General features: G+C 41.8%; 1 protein-coding gene and 1 long non-coding RNA gene across 8 annotated transcripts in view; one reads left to right on the top strand and one right to left on the bottom strand.

Annotated features, from left to right (window-relative positions):
- Nucleotides 1-21,189, top strand: part of RBPJ (recombination signal binding protein for immunoglobulin kappa J region) — a 223,474-nt gene that overhangs the window by 92,683 nt on the left and 109,602 nt on the right. The window contains exon 1 of one of the 7 annotated variants that reach the window (XM_023636866.2): nt 18,425-19,372. The exons of 2 other annotated variants lie outside the window; for them this stretch is intronic. In XM_023636866.2, the coding sequence (XP_023492634.2) occupies nt 19,314-19,372 (59 nt within the window). In that variant the 5' untranslated portion in view covers nt 18,425-19,313. Of the gene's footprint in view, nt 1-18,424; nt 19,606-19,944; nt 20,432-21,189 lie in introns of those variants that run through there. 4 more of the 7 variants (XM_070261744.1, XM_070261745.1, XM_070261742.1 and 1 more) reach the window with 4 other exon arrangements.
- Nucleotides 10,735-16,732, bottom strand: LOC138923495 (uncharacterized). Its single transcript, XR_011437160.1, has 2 exons — nt 16,526-16,732; nt 10,735-12,828 (listed from the first exon to the last, which is right to left on the bottom strand). It is a non-coding gene; the product is annotated as an uncharacterized lncRNA (long non-coding RNA).

The raw sequence follows: 21,189 nt of genomic DNA, 5'->3' as shown, positions 1-21,189 counted from the left end.
TTTATTTACTCATTTATTCTCCACTCTATTGTGTAAAAGTTTTAAGGAAGCTGCCAGATATGAACTATCGATATCTTTTTCTTTACCTTGAAGAATAACAAATGATTTTATTTTAACCAGTGACATTAATGTTTATATTCTATTTTTTTCTAAGTAGAATATTTTCCTTTGTACCTAATATAAGCTTTATATTTGCAGTTGGCTGGCTACCACACCCTCTCTAAAGATCAAGGTCAACAATAAAAGCAAGAGCTTAATACAGAGGCCATAATTCATTCTGCATTCTGTTAACAAGCAACATCCATTTAAAATAGCAATAGTGCTTTCAAGGTCCTGTTATTATTCAGGCAGGAACTCAAAGCGATCACTTTCTTGGATCACTTTCTTGGCATACGTAGAAGCCCAAATGTAAGATGTGTTCTGTGGGCAACTGTCTGCTTATTTTCTTTCCTAGACAAGTGGTTAACCCATGTTGCATATCCTGTGTTTATAGAATTCCAGAAAGGTTATGTCATAGAAATTACTGGTGTGTGTGTGTGCGTGCGTGTGTGTGTGTGTGTGTGATTTACAGGGAGAATGTAAACTGAAATATCTTGACAAATCCATCAGTTTGTAGTGAATGAGAACGTTGGTAGAGGATGCTGGCCTTAACCTACATGTGTTGCCTATTGTGTTCACAGTTTTGGGTTTTATAAGCAGTGGAGGGTAAAGCAGTACATCCAAGAGGCAACAGGCAAAAGAGACAGAGCATAAAACACCTACAGTCAGACACACTGGTTTATTAAGTCTGTCATTTATAAAGTTAAAAAACTTCCTGAAGTTGTAATCAGATGCAAGAAACCTTAATTTACACTTAAGAAAAATTCATTTTGTCCTAAAATCTCCGAGGGTCTTTATCAACTTCTAAAATAAACAAAGAGTATGAGGGGGAACACTAGATTTTATAAGAAGGAAGAAGTCCCAGAGGAGCTTTTATATTTTTAATGTTGCCTTTAAAAAAAATTGCTGTTATACTGTTTATCCCCCTGAACTTAACTACTTTCTTTTGGGGGAGGGGTTGGGGGTGGGAAGAGGGCTGGTATGTGTGCTATGTTTAAATTCCCTGTTTTGTCTCTGGTTTTAAAATCACAATTAGCACAATTACTAAAGAAAATGTCTCTCCTGATATATCCGTAAAACAGCTTAAAGTTTCAATTCTCCTAAACCATCAACTGAATCCTGTAGGCCATTTTGAAAACATTCCCTACTCCTTGGAAATAGCGTGCTTTCTCATATATTCTTTCAGACGCTAATCCTTGGAAAAAACATACCTTCTCTCATTTTCTATTCAACGTTTGCTATTGTTGTAATCTATGTAGGGCCTCTTTGAAAAAATGCAAAATTAGGTTTAACCCACAATTGAGTCTTACTTCCTGTGGTCTTGGAATTTTAAAATTTCATTCAAAACACACATTATAAACAAAGTTTCCCAAATGACCATCTAGAGAGGAATGTGGCAAAAATCCAGAAACTATTGTAATATTTGGAACTAGCATAAGCACAAATAATCAGTGTGTTTTTTCAAGAGGGGATTATGGGTTGCAGTTTTACAAACCCTACAGGGGATTTGCACGAGATGGGCAAAGCTAAATTCCATACTAGTTGTGTGCCTTCAAAGGAAACCAAGCCCTGTACAGTGGATGAAGGGGAAGAAGAGGTTTTAAAAGGATCTTCTTAATAACTAATATTTGTTCAATATAACCGTAATTTGAGGAAACATCCTGGCTTGAAAGTTCCTATAAAACTCAAGTTCAAAGCAGTATGCTTGACAAGCGTGTTCTTTTAACACATTAGTTAGGTATTATTACCAGTGGAGACTGATTTGGGAGGAGAGGGTTGCTGAGAGGACAGCAATGGACAACACGAAAAATGATGTCACTAAGTCAGGAAAATCCAAATTTTTGAGGCAGAAAGACCAGTGGAGTTATTGAAATACAAAGTAACATTCCGAAAAAGCACTTTTAAGAAGTAAACCTGTAAAATAAATTTAAGTCGAATTAAGACTAACCATTTTAGAGTCATGTAAAATCTAGACTTCCAAGAGAAAACATAGGACAGAGAAAGCTGGATTAGTACCTCAAAACACGCAACCTGTCCCATAGAAAGATTACATTTCCCTCCTGCTCCAAAAAAAAAAAAAAAAAAATGAAAGAAAAGAACTCCAAAAAAGGAATGAGGCAAGAAAATAAATGCTTTATACTTCAAAAGATCACCTAGGGTCAGGGCAGCGGAGGGAGAGTCTACTAAGAGGATGGAAACCAGTCACATTGCAAAATGATTCTTATCTTCTTAGCAAAGTTTAATCTGATAATATCTTAGGTGTCTCTCATTTTATACCTCAGTTAATTTTAAGGGTCTACTAATTCCTCAACTCTTCTAAGCCTGTTTAGAAGAAGACCCTCATCTAAAGGATTCACCCTAAATTTCATGCTTATTTTCAATACCATTATTAACATATAGTCTAGATCTGCAGACACTGATGGTATCTAATATTTTTCTGCACATAAATAATTGAATGTGAATAGATTTTACCACCTCCGTAATGTTTCAGTTTCAGTTTTAATACACCATTCTGAGAAATTTTTGAGAACTAATATAGCATTTTAGCCTGTTTTGCTTTTAATCATCGTGAAAATGCATCATTTCACTGGGAGGAACAAAGGAAAAAGATTTTCTTCATGTACATTGTACTTATTTTATAATATACAGACAGGAATTGCCTTATTCTGGCAAACAACAAGCAGCTTCTCAGAAAAGATAGTTAAGATTGCTTTTAAAATAATTTACTAATCACTCCCATTACAAATAGATAATTATTTCTGAATATTAGCTCTGATAATATGTGACCTAACAGACAAAGTGAAGTGGGAAGTTATTATATTGTAATTTCTTAACGATGCTGAAACATTTATGCCAAACTTCCTCAACATACCCCAACTCCCTTCACAGTTTTTTGTTTTGTTTTTTTTTAAATAAAAACCTCTTAATGAAGAAGCAAGGTTTTTGGAGGAGTAGGAATGGTATGAAATATAGGTTAACTGGTTTAAGTAAAAAGGTTCTTGACCTGGAGGCAGAAAGATGGCTTCAAATTTGGTTTGTCCACTCTGGCCCTGAGTGTCCTTGGGCAAATCACTTACACTTAGAGCCTCACTTTCTTCACCTATAAAATAGGAATAAAAAACATCCAACTCCTAGCAGTGGATGTATGTTTGTGTGTGTGTGTGTCTGTCTGTCTGGAGTGGGGAGTGGATTATAAATGTGAATAGTTGGTATGAGGCTTTGCCCATTTATAATTGGCACTCAGAATTTGAATGCCCATCACTTTCCTTTCCCCATGTAGACTTTACCAAAGAAAGGGAGAAATATCCAAGTCTATACTTTTGAAAGACCTTGGTATCTACACAGCGTTAGAGCGGTCTCCATCCTTCAACACAAATCCCCCGAGAGCAGTGGTCTTACTTGTTCAAACCTGTCCCCTCAGTGCCTAGAACAGTGCCTGGCTCATAGTGGGTGTTCAGTAAATATTTCTTTTTGAATCAGTGGGTGACAGGGGAAAGTAGCATAGGATAAATTGAGCCATCAGAGCCCTGAATGATGTAAATATTTGGTGGAGTAGAGGCTATAAGGAGACAATTTAGCTACCTGATGACAGATTTAGAAGGTTATGCTGAGACAGACTCAGTTTATCTGGCCTATGGTTTCAGACAGGGGCTTTCATGATGAACTTCTTAAGAAAGTTACAGATGAATACCCTAAGCCATCCAAATAGGGAGGGGACTCTGCTTATCTGACGCCTACCTTGCCAGGCATTCTGTATACATGTTACATGTGTTACTTATTATTTACTACAAACATATGAGTTAAGTATTAATATTAACCTCCTTTTGCACATGATCCCAGAAGGTAAGGAACGTACTCAAGGTCACCCAGTTGGTATGAACTGAAATCCGTCCCCTGTGCATTGCATGGCTTCCTGTAGATTCCTTTAGTAGCTGTTACGAGTTCAAATTAAAAACACAGACATCATTATATTCAGTTTAGATCCTTTTTTTTTTTTTTTAAAGATTTTAATTTTTTTCCTTTTTCTCCCCAAAGCCCCCCAGTACGTAGTTGTATATTCTTCGTTGTGGGTCCCTCTAGTTGTGGCATGTGGGACGCTGCCTGAGCGTGGTTTGATGAGCAGTGCCATGTCCGCGCCCAGGATTTGAACCAACGAAACACTGGGCCGCCTGCAGCGGGTCGTGCGAACTTAACCACTCCGCCACGGGGCCAGCCCCAGTTTAGATCCTTTTTTTCAGATTCTATTTTGTGCTGGGGTTTGATAGCTTTGCTGTAAAAGAAAGTTGATTATGGAATATCCCTGGAAGGATATTCAGGAAACTGGTAATAGGATTTTCTTTTGAGAGGGCAACACAGCCAGAGGGAATCTTATTTTTCTCTGCATTTAGTCCTAAAATATAGGATGCCCACTTAAATCAGAATTTCAGATAAACAACAAAGAATTTTTAGTATATGTATATCCCAAATACTCCATAGGACAAATTTATGCTAAAATTTTATTTGTTGTTTATCTGTAGTTCAACTGTAACTGGGTGTCCTATATTTTTATCTGCTGAATCTGAAAACCTAATGTGCGTTCCCTCCTATAAATTTTAAATTGTGCTCCATGTGCACATATTACCCATTCTAAAATTAATAAAATTAAAAAAATAAAGCAGTTAAAATAGTTCTGGACCCAATTTCCAACGTGTGTGTGTATGTGTTTGAGTAGCGGGGTTTTCCTCACCACCAGGCAGTTCTCCAACACCAGCTGGGAGTCCTACAATTCAACTCAATTCTGACACTGTCTACCTGGAGGTAGCATCAGATCCCACAGGTTAAGGGCTCAGTCCTGCAAGACTGCCTTCCACTTCAGATGCCAATTGCAAGCCCAGGTTGTTACCTGTGCTTCTGACTGACGGGCTACAGATTAGAGGTTCCCATGACCCCATCCTTGGGTTTAATTTGCTAGAGCAGCTCACAGGACTCAGGAGACCCATTTACTCACTAGGTTGCCAGTTTATTACAAAGGATATTAAAGGACACAAATTGACAGCCAGGTGAAGAGATACGCAGGGCAAGGTCCTGAACAAAGGAGCTTCTGCCCTCGTGGAGTTGGGACCCAGCACTGTGGCATGTGGAAGCGCCCAACCTCCAAACCCCATCCTTTTGGATTTTTATGGTGGCTTCATCACACAGGCATGACTGATTAATCATTGGCCATTGGCGGTTCATTCAACCTCCAGAGGTTGGACGTAAGTGGGGTGGGTGGGACTGAAAGTTCCAACTCTCTAATCACAGGGTTGGCTCCACTGGCAACCAGCCCCCATCCCTAGGTCCAAAAGTCACCTCATTAACATAAGAAAAGACTCCTTTAGCACAACCATTACTTAGGAAATTCCAAGGGTTTTAGGAGCCCTGTACCAGAAATGGAGGTGAAGACCAAATATATTTCTTTTTATAAATCATAATGTCCTACCAGTTTTGTGATTTGTCACATATTTCAAGGCAATTTTAGCTAAGGACTGAAAGTAGACTTGGCATAGACTGAAGTTAAATATGAGGCCCGAGGACAATTTTTCTAAATAAGTATAAAAGGACTAAATTTGCAAAGATGATTTTGGTGGGATGCATTTTGCCAGAAGAGTACAGCTAAGGGGGAAAAAAGTCTGAAAACAACTTCCTGATGGAATTGAAGTCACTGGAGCCCTGAGGGAGACACCTCAATCATGGAGCCTGGGACAAGACTAAATCAGGAGAGGAAGAAATAGCTAATGTATCTGAATTCCAGGGTACCTTCACCTCCATTAAGTGGAGCCTTAAGTTGACTAAACTTTAGAGCTGGAAGGAAGCTTTGAGGTCTTTTCAATTTCTTCATTTCCTCCACATTTGCAAATAAGGAAGTTCTTTTTCTAACTCCATGTCTCCACCATCACCAGCTCTCTGGAGTGGCCTAGAGGTGGTGTCCCAACTCTGAGGTCCTCAAGGTAATATCAGCATCCTTATTATGCAATTACCCTACAAGTCCTTAGGTCTTTGGGTTCTTACTTCTCCGATGGTAATGAGGGAGAAAGTGACCCGGCATAGGGCAGGTTAGAGAAAAATGTCTGAAGAGGCCACCACATTCACCTTCTAGCTGTATCTGTTATCTTCGAGTATGAGCCAAGGAAAGTTGCGTAATTGCTCTGGGCCATAGCTCCCCTAGCTATTATAGGAGGAGCAGGAGTCCTATGCAGGGGTGTGGGAGGATCAAATGAGATCATGTCAATGAAGTCCCTTGGATTAAATTGGTACATAATAATTTCAGCTATTATTTTTATCTTAAAATAAGATTAGTCCACTTCTGAAATGTTAAGGAATCTTATGTGAGAAATATAATATCAAACTTACTATGAAGCTAGAGGGTAAATCACCTACATAGTGACGACTAGTCCCTAATTTTCTACAGAGTTTTTTAAATTTATTTGCCCACAGTGGAATATGTATATCAGCATATGACTAAGATAAAAGTTATGATCACATTGATTGTTAAAGCATCTGATTGAATAAACTTAAGTTTCATTTTTTTCTGCTTTTTTTTTAACAGCTTTAGTAGAATACACTTCACATACCATATAACTCACTCATTTAAAGGGCATATTCACTGGTTTTTAGCATATTTAAAGTTGTGTAAGCATCACCACAATCAATTTTACTTTTTTTTTTTTGAGGAAGATTAGCCCTGAGCTAACCTGTGCTGCCAATCCTCCTCCTTTTGGTGAGGAAGATTGGCCTTGAGCTAACATCCATGCCCATCTTCCTCTACTTTATATGTGGGACGCCTACCACAGCATGGCTTGCCAATTGGTGCCATGTCCACACCCGGGATCTGAACTGGCCGCTGAAGCAGAACATGCGAACTTAACCTCTGCGCCACTGGGCTGGCCCCTCACAATCACTTTTAAAACATTTCCATCACTCCAAAAGAAGTCCTATATCCTCTAGTAGTCATTCATAACCTCCCACACCACCCCAGCCCTTGGCAAACAGTAATCTACTTTCTATCTCTATAGATTTATCTATTCTGAACATTCCCTATAAACAAAATCATTCAGTATGCGACCTTTTGTGACTTGCTTCTTTCATTTAGCATGTTTGCAAGGTTCATCCATGTTGTAGCATGTACCAATACTTGTTTTTATAGCCTAGGGATATTCCATTTTATAGATATACCATATTTGACTTATCCATTCATCAGTTGATGGACATTTGGGTTGTTTCTACTTTTTGGGTATTATGAATAATGCTGCCACGAACTTTCACGTGCAAGTTTTTGTGGGATGCATGTTTTCAGTTCTCTTGGATATACACCTAAGAGCAGAATTGCTGGGCCATGTGGTATCTCTATCCATAATGTTTTGAGGATCTCTCAGACTGTTTTTCCAAGTGGCTTCATCATTTTATATTCCCACCAACAACACATGAAGGTTTCAATTTTCCACCTCCTTGCCAACACTTGTCATTATCTTTTTTATTATTGCCATCCTAGTGGGTATGGAATGATATCTCGTTGTGGTTTTCATTTGCATTTCTCTGGCTAATGATGTTGAATATTTTTCCATGTGCTTATTGGTCATGTGCATATTTTCTTTGGAGAAAACACCTATTTAGATCCTTTGCCCATTTTTAAATTGGGTTGTCTTTTTATTATTCGGTTTTAAGAATTCTTTCTATATGCTGGATATCTTTATTAGATATCTTTATCCTGAAGATCTTTATTAGATGTATGATTTGCAAATATTTTCTCCCATTCTGCGGGGTTCTTTTTCACTTTCTTCAGAGTGTTCTCTGAAGCACAAAAGTTTAGTTTTTTGTTTGTTTTTTTAAATTACATTTTGCTATTTATTTATTTATTTCGCTTTTTCTCACCAAATCCCCCCAGTACATAGTTGTATATTTTAGTTGTGGGTCCTTCTAGTTGTGGCATGTGGGATGCAGCCTCAACACGGACTGATGAGCAGTGCCATGTCTGTGCCCAGGATCCGAACTGGCAAAACCCTGGGCTGCCCAAGTGAAGCATGTGAACTTAACCACTCGGCCATGGGGCCAGCCCCAAAAGTTTAGTTTTGATGAACTCCTATTTATTTATTTATTTTTGAGGAAGATTAGCCCTGAGCTAACTGCTGCCAGTCCTCCTCTTTTTGCTGAGAAAGACTGGCCCTGAGCTAACATCCATGCCCATCTTCCTCTGCTTTATATGTGGGACGCCTACCACAGCATGGTGTGACAAGTGGTGTCATGTCTGCACCTGGGATCTGAACCGGCAAACCCCGGGCCAGCGAAGTGGAATGTGCGCACTTAACCGCTGCGCCACCAGGCTGGCCCCTATTTATTTATTTATTTTTCCTTTTGTTGCTTGTACTTTTGGTGTCAGATAATATCTAAGAAACCATTGCTAACCCAAGATCATGAAGATTTATCCTTATGCTTTCTTCTAAGAGTTTTGTGGTTTTAGTTTTTACCTTTAGGTCTATGATGCATTTTAAGGTAATTTTTATATATGTTGTAAAGTTTGGGGTCTAACTTCATTCTTTTGCATGGGGATATCTAGTTGTCCCAGAACCATTTGGTGAAGGTTGTTTTTTCCCCACTGAATTGTTTTGGCACTCTTGTTGAACATCTGACCATAAACGTGAGAGTTTATGCCTGGATTCTGAATTCTAGTCCACTGACCCATATGTCTGCTTTATGCCAGTACCACACAGTCTTGATTACTGTAGCTTTGCAGTAAGTTTTGAAAAGGGAAAGTATAAATCCTTCAACTCTGCTTTTTAAAAATTGTTTTGGCTATTCTGGGTTCCTTGAATTGCCACACAAATTTTAGGAGCACTTTGTCAATTTCCGTAAAATGGACAATTGGGATTTTGAAAGTGATTGTGTTGAATCTGTAGATCAATTTGGGTAGTGTTGCCAGCTTAATAATAGTATCTTTCAATTCCTGAACATGGGATGTCTTTCCATTTGTTTAGATCTTTTAAAATTTCTTTCAACAATGTTGTGTAGTTTTCAGAGTATAAGAATTGCACTTCTTTTGTTAAAGTTATTTTAAGTATTTGATTCTTTTTGATGCTATGGTAAGTGGGATTATTTTCTTAATTTTATTTGTGGATTGTCCATCGCAAATAGAAATAAAATTGATTTTTGTATATTGACATTGTACTCTGCAACCTTGCTGAACTTGTACATTAGTTCTAGTAAGCTTTCAGTGGAGTCCTTAGAATTCTCTATGTATAAAATCATGTCACCTGAAAACACAGACAGTTTTACTTCATTTCCAATCTGGATGGCTTTTATTTCATTATCTTGCCAAATTGTCTGTTTTGAACCTCCAGTACAATGTGGAACAGGAGTAGTAAAAATGGCAATTTGTCTTCTTCCTGATGTTAGTGGGAAAGCATCAGTCTTTTACCTTTAAATATCACATTGGTTCTGCGTTTTGCATATATGCTCTTTATCAGGTGGAGGAAGCTCCCTTCTATTCCTAGTTTGTTCAGTGTTTGCTAGTATTCTGTTGAGGACTTTTCTCTCTATATTTATTGGTCTGTAGTTTTCTTTTCTTGTGATGTCTTTGGTGAATTGTTTTTTTAAATAATAAACATAGCAAAAAATCCACAAGGGAATCAGGTCTTCTCCCTCCCTTGGCTGTACATCCTTAGCCACTCACTGTTAGTAATTCATATGATTGATTTATATATAGAAAATATTACCAGCTACTTAAAAATAAATATTTTGCATTCCTTAGCACTGATGTTTTTGTAAATAATTTATTAAAATTATAATCTGATACTCTGAGTATTTGACACAAGATATTCTCTATCAGGTTGTAATCATAGTGATTTAAATTTCTATAGCAAAAAAATAAAGCATTACTGACAATCATAAATTCCACTTCTAGAAGTATAACTTGTGTAAGTCATGTTCTCCGAGCCTATCTGTAAAAACAGGGATAAAATTACTTACCTGCAGCTTTGTCCTGAGGACTGACTGAAATGATATTTGTATGGAAGCTTGCAGATTCAATCATATTTATTGTCACTTCACAAAGTACATATCACCATATTCGTTTAAATAGAAATCTGGTCTGCTGCATATTAGACTGGCATACAACTTTTTGAAAACTCTCTATTGCATAAAACTAAATACTTCTGTATGTAATCTATTTTTCAGAAGTTATCATTCAGTTCTCAAGTCCTTTTGTTTTTTGCCTAGATTCTGTGATTTCTTGCCTATTTCGGAAACTTGGAAAGTACCATGCAAATACAGATATAGTTGTGCTAGTTAAAAATAAAATACTTAGTGTTTGCTGGTGAAGGAAAATATGATGCTATGTAGGTAAAACTGGGTGATGAAAATCATATTCATGTTTCATAAGAACATTTCTGGAGAACTTTAGACTTGAAAAGTAGGTGCCAAATACTTCTCCCAGATGATAGTTTATAACTCTCACTGAAGTCAAAAGTAATTCTGAGGGTAGAATTTAAGCCAAGTGTTTGGAAAGCTGGAAGGAAAAAAAAAGAAGCATGCATAACTTTCCAAATTTTTCCAAAGTACTTAGACGGGAAGTAATTTCTAGTTAAGATATTGAGAAATGTTTTTTTCACTAGTCAAACAGTCATAACACTTTTAACATAATTTATTTTACCTTCCACAAGCTGCTAATCATGATAGCATTTAGTTAAGTAACCATTTAAGTAGCAAAACTACATACAGGACAGTACCAGTTATAATACTTAACACAGAGTCTTTAAAGATTCATTTAAAGAGAGAGTTTCTCCAATGCATTTTACAAATTAAATACATCATTATGAGATTGGGATGAAACATTTCAGACAAACCTATTGCGCAAAACTAAGTCTGTACTCAATATTTATTAATAGCTTAATCAGAAATTATCTTAGATAATTTTTCTTGTAGCAATTTCACAAGATTTCTTTTTTAATTCCTACAGGTTAACATAATGACACTTAAAATTTTTTAAATTAATTAACATTAAAAAATTGACATACTGACATAATGGCAATTATTAAAAGTGACAATGTACTTTGATTTCGATATTCAAGGGGATTCTCGGTTAGTCAGCTGTCTTTGACAGAGTTTGTTGTTTTATAAGATGAAATTGTTTGATATCTCTCACTTGTTGTCAGTACTTGAATAACTGGTTCCAACATTCATCTTCTTAGTTCTTCGTCTATTTTGGACAAGGGTGGTAGCCACAAAGGTCACATCTACAAGTTGAGGTTTATCATTACACTATCTATGACACAAAGCAACACAGATGCAGACTGAAACCTTTCTGGTAGGCTTCCTTTGCAAAACTGATAAGAGCCACCTGTGCTCAAGGTTAATGGTAACATGGGCTGGAGGAGAAAATGTAGGGATCTTTTTATGTTTTATTGATCTGCTATATAACCACAGTCAAAGTTTTACAAATAAATGTGCCAACCAAAGAAAATCTTCCCATTTAACTACTACATAATTATCTAATTTGATCCATGCAACAAATCTCTAGGGCAGGTAGTATTAGTCCACCTAATAGAAAGGAAAACGGAGCATTAGTACCGGTGGGAGAATTTCCTAAAGAAGTAAGATTTACTGAGCACCTACTGTGAACCCAGTTATTTCATGTAATATCTCAATTAATTCTCAAAATGGCCCTAAGCAATAGGTTTTACATTCCCCTTTGCAGATGAGGCAAAATTAGCTTGCCCAATGTCAGCCAGCTGGCTATGGTGGAGGCCGGACTCAATGGCAGAGCTAGTTCAATGCTCTTTCCTTCATGCCCCAGCTGGCTTTTTTTTTAACTATGGGCGCTCAACATTGGCTCAACACAGAACCAAAACCACTGTAATACATGATACATGACAAAAAGGAAAGTTTAGAAGATCAAAATTTAAATATATTCCTTTATAAACAGATAAGTGGAACTTCATGATTCATCTGGTGGTGTCATTTTTTTTATAGATAGTATTAACCGGCTTTATCTTGTTTAAGTCATTAAAAGAACAAGATACATCAATCACACATGGAAACATTTTCTTCCAATTACATTAGCTATGAAAACTTCTGATAAATTATTAGATTTGTACACATTCTTCTCACCAAATGAGCGTTTGATTCATGTTCCACATCACTACAGTAAATGGCCCGTTCTTTTTCTTGCTTCACCTTCTTGAACTGCTGCCCATGTCACCAAGTTAAGCTTTGGTTAACTTGGGCTTGCAAAAAAACCCAAAAAACAAAAAACCAAAAATCTCCAGGGCCAAAAAATCCTGTGAAAATCAAATACAATTGGAAAGAAAAGGGTGAATATTTATCTTTGTTTCTCAAGTTCTCCTCGAGCCTACTGGATGACTCAGTTTCAGTGTTCTCTTTACTTCTTTTTTTTCGCTTGTTCTCCCCAAATCCCCCCAGTACATAGTTGTGTATTTTTAGTTGTGGGTCCTTCTAGTTGTGGCATGCGGGACGCTGCCTCAGCATGGCCTGACGAGTGGTGCCATGTCCGCGCCCAGGATCCGAATCTGTGAAACCCTGGGCTGCCCAGGCGGAGTGCGTGAACTTAACCACTCAGCCCGGGGCCGGCCCCTCTTTACTTCTTTTAATCCTAGAGTTAGAGCTTATTTTTCTGATAGAATTGCATAGTCTGATAGAATCCTTCTTGACACTCTTCAGTCTCCTGTATGTTTTATTAAATAGTAGAAATCGATAGGGATACTGTTATAAAGAAAAAAAAAGGAGGCATGAAAATGAATGAAAACCATGAGCTAAGAAACTTCTGGGGAGTAAATGGCTCCTACTGGCTAATGTGAGTTTTCAGTAAGGCTTTCTTGGGCACACAGTCACCTCATGATCTGATGCCATCAAAGCCTGCTTTACATCCTCAGAGGCTCTCGTTGGCCACCTACAGCAGGTTTCCCAACCTTCTGGACACATGAAGCTCTTAGAAATTAAATAACAATAATAACGATGTAGTCATTTCTAAGTAGGATATGATAAAGAAATGAATTAACACCAGTTTGGATAAAATCATCACTATCTTTGGCCATTTCAACATTGATTTTTGAAGTGTTAAAGACATTTTGACATGCTTTGCAAGGATTCTCATTAGATGAATGCAACTTACGGCTTTATTGAATAAGAATAACGATAAAAATGAACACTACTATGGCAGTTATGTTACAGGTATCATTCCATGTGCTTTAGACTAATAAACACTTTGAATCTTCATGACAACCCTATGAATTAGGTACTATTACCTCCATTTTACAGGTGAGGAAACTGAGGCACTGACAGGTTAAATAAGGTCTTAGAGCTAGAACCCCTGCAATATGGCACTAGAGCCCATCATGAGTTCTCTATCATGAAGCTGCCTAGTAAAATTTCCAGTGTGTCTGTGTGTCTCATTAACATGAGATGGTGTAACTTAATCTTAGCATAAAAGCAATGTCAAAATGTGTCACTGTGTTTAAACTACCACAGCAAAATGTGACCCTTTCACAAATGTGCTTATCTCATTGCCACTAATCTCTCCACATGACCATTGGATATACACTCCAAAGCTTCCAAACTCATTCTTTGTAATGTTTAAATATTTCATTTATTGTATTTAAAAAAAGAAATGATATGCCATTACTCTTTTTAATGTGAAACCCTTGGAGAAAGAGTACACCTAACTCCTACAACAAGGATTCTCAAAGCTCGGTTCTTGGACAATTTGCATCAGAATCCCTGATCAGCCTGCTAGAAATGCCTGTTCCTGGGCTTCAGCCCAGATTTAGTCATTTAGAATCTTAGGGAGTGGGACCCAGGTAATTCCAATGCCCATCAACTTTTGAGCACCAGGGTTCTACCAGGTCCTTCTTGTGACCCCACTTGTCTGCTCCTCTTCTACATGCACACACTCCTACCTGGAGTTCCCCTGAAATAAGATGCTCTTTCACACCTCAGAGCCTGATCATGTTGTTTCCTGTGCTTCTTAATGCTTCCTCCTCCTCTGACTGTCTTCTGACCTCCCACTCCATTAAGAGACAGTTCAAAAGTCATCTTTGCAAGATTTCCCCAGGCCCATCAGACAAGATTTAGGTGCTTCTTCCATTGGACCCCAATGCCATTAAATTCATTCCTCTATCCTAGAATTACACTGCAACTAGTCTGTGTACTCTTTAACCAGGGAGTCCCCTGAGATCTCATCTTGCATTATTCATCTTTGTAAACCACCAAAGATCACGCCTAACACAGAGTGGTAGGGACTCTAAACTTACTGTTTGGACTGTAAGTTCAGTGTTGGCAAATGACTGGAGTGAAGTACTGACAGTTCTGCAGTTCTTAATTCTGCTAAGATGGTAGATCATGTACATAACTTCTATTAGAAAATAATCTACCATATGTGGAAGATAAACAGACACATGGCTAAGGAGAACAGACTGGTGGTTATCAGAGAGAAAGGAGGTCGGGGGGAGGGTAAAAGGGGTAAAGGGGCACATATGTGTGGCGACAGAGAAAAACTAGACTATTGGGGTGAGCAAGATGCAGTCTACACAGAAACTGATGTATAATAACGTACACCTGAAACTACACAATGTTATAAACCAATATGACCTCAATAAACTAATTTAAAAAATAATAATAATTTTCTAGCAAGTGGGAGAAAGGAAACAATTTTATTTGGTCAATTTTTTTCTTCTTGCACATTTATTCTTTTTCTTTCTTTTTTCCCTTTTTTGTGTTTTATATTTTGAATAGGCAACACATACATTTGGTACACAATTCAAAGGCTCTAAGATAGCTGACTATGAGCTGAACTACCTCCTCCAACCGTTGAGTCCCTTACAGTGAAGCAGTCACTGTTACAGTTTCTGGTGTGTCCTCCTAGAGCCATTTTAGATACATATAGGCAAATAAGTATATATTTATCTATCACTATTTTGTACCCTGTTTTTTAACTTTGTGATTCTTCCATCTAAGTACATAAAAAGCAGCCTCAGCTTATTAACAGACCCACACTATGCAATCCTGTGACTATATCATGATTTTTTTTACTAAGACATTTCTTGGTCGACATTTAGATTGTTACCAGTATTCTCCACCATCAATGATGCCACAATCTCTAGGTAATTTCACACATGTGTGATTATATTTGTAGAATAGATTTCTAGAAATGGAATTATAGGATTAACAGGTAATGAGAAGTTTTATCAAAATGCTTTTCATAAAGATTACACCCATTTTCACTCCCACCAGCAACACACGAGAATACTTGTTACTTTATATCCTGCCAATAGCGTTTTCTTTCCTGAGGTGCTAAAATGGAGTGTAAAGGAAACTCTTCAAGTAAGTGTAGGCTCATCTACTGGTCTAAGCCAGGAGTAAGAATTTTTTTGCAGAAAGTCAACACACGTGGTTGTTCTATAGGCTCTTTTCTCCTTCGTAGGCAGGCTGGCATGGGGCTATTCATTGCTGGTCTGACCTCAATATTGTTTTGAACTTTAGAAGACTTAGTGAGCCTTCAGAATCATTTCTACTCTGCTCTAAAGTAGAAGACATCTCATTCATTCTACAAATACTTACAGAGTGCCTAGTATGCACCAGGCATTGTTCTAGCGGCTGTGGCTTGAGCAATGAATAAAACAGATAAAAGTCCCTGCCCTCATTAAGACTGCATCATAATGGGAGGAGAAAGAGAGCAAACACAGTAGACAGGTACGATAATACGGTATGTTAGTTTATGATAAGTGCCATGGGAAAAATAAAGGAGGGAATAGGGAGTATGAGGAGTCACGTTTGTTAAGGGTGGACAGGGGAGGCCTCACTAAGAAGGTGACATTTAAGCAAAGACCTGAAAACAGTGAAGGAAAGAGCCATAAGGCATCTGAGGGAAAGAGCAAAGGCAGGAGTTGAGAGTGTGTCTGGTATGTCCTAGGCACAGCACGGAAGGCTGTGGTTAGAGCTCAGTGAACAAGGGGAAGAGGAGGAAGACGTAAGGTCAGGGAGGTTAGGGGGTTCGGGCAGCAGGCTAGATTGTGTAAGTCCTCACAGTGAAATGGGAAAACCATTGAAGAGTTCTAGAGGGTTCTTTGAATGCTCTATTGAGAACAGAGGGAAGGCAAGCACAGAAGAAAGGAGAACCAGTTAGGAGATTGCCTGTAAACCAGGTGAGAAATGAGATGAGTTAACTGGGCTGGTAGCCATGGAGGTGTGGCAGTGTTTGGACTGTGGGTCTGTTTTGAAGGTGGAGCCAGCATGATTTTGTTAGATTGGATGTTGGACGTGAGAAGAAAAGGAGGCAAGAATGACTTCAGAGTTCTTGGCTTAATTAAGTGAAAGGATAGAGTTGTCAGTTACTGGGATGGGAAAGACTGCAGGTGGAGCATGCTTTAGGGTGAGGATGAGCTGTGATCTGACTTGTGGTTACCATGGCTTTCCACGGCTGGGGCTCTCCAACGGCCAGGGTTCCAAATTAGATTCATGGCCCAGACAAGACCATGACTGAAATGGCTTCTTGGAATGAAGACTCCAAGGAACGTGTGCTCACAGGCATTGTCCTCCTCCGGAGCAATCTTGCTCCAAATCAGACTTGTGCTGAGATATTGTATTAAATGTTCTTACATCTTCTCTTTTTCTGTGTGAAATATTTAATCAAAGGGATAGACAAATGCACACACACACAAATAACCTAGAAAACGACAAAAAAAACTTGATTTCTTGTCTACTATATAACTAGCAGAACATGGGCCCCTGTTAGAGGCCTCAAAAATTAAAATTCAATTCTGGATTTTTTCCCCCTCCCCAAAGTCCCAGTACACAGTTACATATTCTAGTTGTAAGTCCTTCTAGTTTTTGTATGTGAACCACTGCCACAGCATGGCTACCGACAGACAGGTCGTGTGGTCCCACACGCTCAACGGCCTGGGCCACTGAAGTGGGGTGCGCCAAACTTTAACCACTAGGCCATCAGGGCTGGCTCAATTCAATCCTACATTTGCGGATCTTTGATGGCAGCAGACACTAGTTCCTAGACAATGCCAGGCCAGGCTGGCACAGAAACCACACCAGGGCAATCTGAAATGTGCTTGGTTGAAGAATGTAACCAGGAATTCACTGGACAAATAAATAATCCAAGAAGAAAAAATGCATTTAAAACAGCTGCCACTAAAGCATCTGATGAAACAACACCTAAAACGGAACGAGTATTTCAACAAACACAGAGAAAGGTGAAGGAAAGCAAAACCAGTATTTTAAGTCTTATTAGGAGGAGGAAAGAAAAAAGCCATGAAGAACAGACAGCGATATATAGAGATTACTTCAAAAGGCTAGGAAGAGATTAGGGAGAAGAAATTAAAAAAAATTGTGTCCTTGAATGGGAGGCAGAATCTCTACAAGGCAACAATGAGAGAGCTCAGAGAGCAGCATTTTTTCTCTACTCAACTCGAGAGGCCAGCGGGTAGATCAGAAAAAAAAAAAAACAATTGCTAGAAGAGAGTAGCTAAGGGAATCTGAACTTGTTTTAAAGCAAGTAAAGTGGTAGCCAGACTAGGTGACTCAGAGGAATGACTCAAACCCGACACCGGGGGCCGTCAGCGCCCGGAGGCCGGGGGCGCGGCGTCTAACACATTTTAGGAAAGTACCAGGCTCGTGGAGGGCGACAGGAAACCTCCCCGGGGGATCGGGCTGGGGCTCCTCCTGCCCTAGCGTGTGACCTCTTACCATCCGCGCCAGGAGGAGTTTCTAAGCTCCTGGCTTCCCCTTCTTCCTTTAGAGGCTCCCCCCACCCATTTTTTCTTCCACAAAGCGTCATCGGGCGTGTGTGTGCGAGACGTCGGCCCCCTCCCCGCCACCCTCCGCCACGCGCCCACCTGCCCCGCCTCCGCGGCGAGCCGCTCCCTTCCCACCCCGCCCGCGCCCGCGCCCGCGCCCGCCGCCAGCCGCCCGCCGCCCGGGCACGCGCGGCACGAACAGCGCCCGGAGCTGTACTAGACAAACACCTGTCCGCCTGGGCTCCGCGAGACTTGGCGCGAAAGCATAGGCAACAGTGGGCACGTTCTCGCGAGGTTTAGGAAATTTCCCACGGCCCGTGTTGTGTCTGAACCGAGTAGTGGAAGGCGGTGGGAAGGAGATGTAGCGTGAGACTGGGCTGCCCGCATTGGGCACATGCGCAGTGACGCCCGCGCGTGCCGCGCTGATCCTGCAGCGCCTTCCCGCAGGTTTCGGGCTGCGGATTCCAGTTCTCCGGGTTTTGGGGCTCCCTGCGGGAGGCAGTGCTGGATCTGGGAATCTCTAGGAATTGAAAGGGCAACGGGGCGGGGAGGGAGAAAGGGGTGCTGCAGGTAGGAAGGAGGGGGCAGGGTTCGGGCCCTGCCCCTTTCTATTAAATGCCCAGAAGGGACAAGTTTGCTCCGAGACATCCAGGATTAGGTTGCCTGAAGTACATTTCGGCAGCGAGCAGCAGCATCAACTGTACCAGGCCTACAGGAGGACCTGGGCACAGTCTGTCCCCGTATACATCTGGGTTCACACAGGGCTAGGGGCTGCGATGAGGTCCTCAGGAGGCTCCCAAACCTGGCAGCTCTCTGCCCAGACGGGGTCTTTGGCTTGAGTGCGGGTTAGGGGAACGGTGGTTCTCAATTCCAACGCAGTTTTCACTTCTGGGGAAAACCGAGCGTTCTGGCGTGTGTATGCGAGGTGCACATTAGAAGTGTCTTTGCTAGAGGCCTCGTCCTGACCTCATTTCACACCCAAGAAGAAAGCTAAGGGCGACAGAGCTCAAGTGCAAAAGTTTTTCGTTTACAGAGCTCTGGCGGATCGTACCATGCTGTAATCTTGTCTGTCTCTCCGCCAGCATGAGGGTCAAGTGAACTTAGTTCCTTGTTTGTCATTCGCCCGAACTCCAGGCATCTCTGTAGCTCCAGCACCTAACGCTGACATTAGCATAAAGGAGGCGTCCAATGAACGTTTGAATGAATGAAAAGGGCTGGGAACCAGAGTGAGCGGGAAGCCACTTGGAAAACACCCATTTGAGGAGGTGTTTCATCTAGGCCTGTGAAACGCGGCAGATTTTCCCAGGACCCCTCCTCCCTTCCCCTCGGCCCCGCCTCCTGACCCCTCCATTCCCCGTCCCCGTTGTAATCCCCTCCGGTTTTCCTCAGTCTCCACGTACGTCCCTCAGGGCGCGTCCCAAAACCCGGATAACCGGAGCGCTCCCCATGGACCACACGGAGGGCTCGCCCGCGGTGGAGCCGCCTGCGCATGCTCCATCGCTTGGGTAGGTTTCCAGGGAAGGCAGCGAGCAGGATCCCCTACTCCGCGGGCGGCGCGAGGCGTCTGGCTCTTCGCGGCGGCTGCGAAGGGAAAAGGAGCGCGGGGGCTGGGTGGAATCGAGGAGTGAGGAAAAAGGGAAGGGGCGGGGGAGAGGGACCAGGGAAGGCGTCCGGGGGAATCTCGCGAGGGTTGGAGTTTTGGCGAGAGTTTGTGGAAGATGGCGCCTGTTGTGACAGGGTAAGTCTGGGGGAATCCGAGCGCTGGGAACCGGGAAAGTTGCGGGCGTCTCGCAGCCCGCGGCGGGCGGCGAGCTCGGGGGCCGCGGCGCGCTGGGCGTCCGGGGGCCGCGGGGGCGGTGTCGCGTGCGCCGAGCGCGGCGGCGTGTGGTTGCGCGCTGCCCGCTGTGCGCCGCCGTGGCTCGGGCTCCGGCGCGTGAGGGCGGGCGGCGGCGGCGGCGCGAGGCCGGCGGCTGCGGGCGTGAGTGCGGCCGGGCGCGCGGGGCCCGCGGGCGCCGTGCCCGCCGCGCGCCTCCCGCGCTCCGCCCGCGGGCCCTGCCTCCCGGCCCCGCGCAGCTTTGTTCTCGGCGGCCGTCGTCGCCTCCTCGGCGGGCCGGTGCCCCCGGCCCCGGGCGCTTTGTTTTTCCCTGCTGCCCCCCGCGACTCTCTACCCCTGGCCCTTTGTCTCGCCGCCTTGGGCGCTTTGTCCGACCCGTCGCGCCCCGCATCCCTTCTCTATCTCCTCCCCTCAGCTGTCCTCCCTCCCGTGCCCCTTTGTTGTGCCCCGCTCTCCTCGGTAGCTCAGTGACCTGCCACAACCCAGGCGCCAGATTTCTGTCTTAATTTGTCTTTTATGATTTTTCTCACGTGTTTCCCTCTCACCTTTCTGTTTGGTCCATGATCACCCCCAGAGGCTTTGTCTCCCCCATCCAGTGGCTTCTTCGCTTGGCACCCCCCTTCCCCTCCCATCGTCGCTTGATTTATCCACTACCCACGGTGTCTGTCGCCCGAACTGTCTCAGCCCCGGGGACTCCATCTGGTTCTTCTACGTGCAGACAGGCGCTCCGGTTTGTTGTTGTTTTTGTAGGTCTGAAAGATGCATGGGGATACTTAGTTTCCTCTTCGGCGCTCCTCCTCTCCGCACCCTTTTCTCTCGGGATTACAATGTCTCCAGTTTTCTTCGCGGTCTCTTCGGGCCCGTGGTTGTTTTGCTTGGAAACAGTAGCCCTGGAAAAAGATCTGGTCTCTTGGTTATTGTCGTGTCCCCCTGCTCCCCCCCTCCCCCTTGGATTCTGACGGCCTAGGCCAAGGGCAGCTGTCGTAGCTTTGCATCTGGGTTACCTGCGGGTATTGTAAGATTAGTAGAAGAGGAGCAAGGTATTTTTTTCTGTTGGTGTGTGAGAATAGTTTCCGATATCCACATTGGATTTTCATTTGGTATGTGGGTAGCAGTTGAGAGAATTTTGGTGTTACAAACTTGTGAATGTTGGGGTGGAGAATTTCAGCATTTTCTAGACTGTAGGTCTAGAGTTTTTACTGTATTTTTACCAGTAACTCCTGCTTCGCAAGGAAAAAGGGAGGCATCCTGCTTGGCAATTTCATATAAATGTTTTACTTTTTCTTAATCATTGGTTTACAGTTATATGGCTGTGCTCTGTAGATTTATGATAACCCTTCTGCCTCATCTTTGGAGTTGAAATGAGGAAAACACTTAAGAGTGCAGTTTCTGGTTGATGAGTACTGCTTCTAAGATCTTTGTGGAAAACCTTAATCAAATACAATGGAAAGATATTTAAGTAATAGCCTTAAGTAAGGTAAGGGCACT

The sequence above is a fragment of the Equus caballus genome, chromosome 3, assembly GCF_041296265.1.
Source record: "Equus caballus isolate H_3958 breed thoroughbred chromosome 3, TB-T2T, whole genome shotgun sequence".
NCBI lineage: Eukaryota > Metazoa > Chordata > Mammalia > Perissodactyla > Equidae > Equus > Equus caballus.
This window is presented reverse-complemented; position numbering and strand designations above follow the sequence as displayed.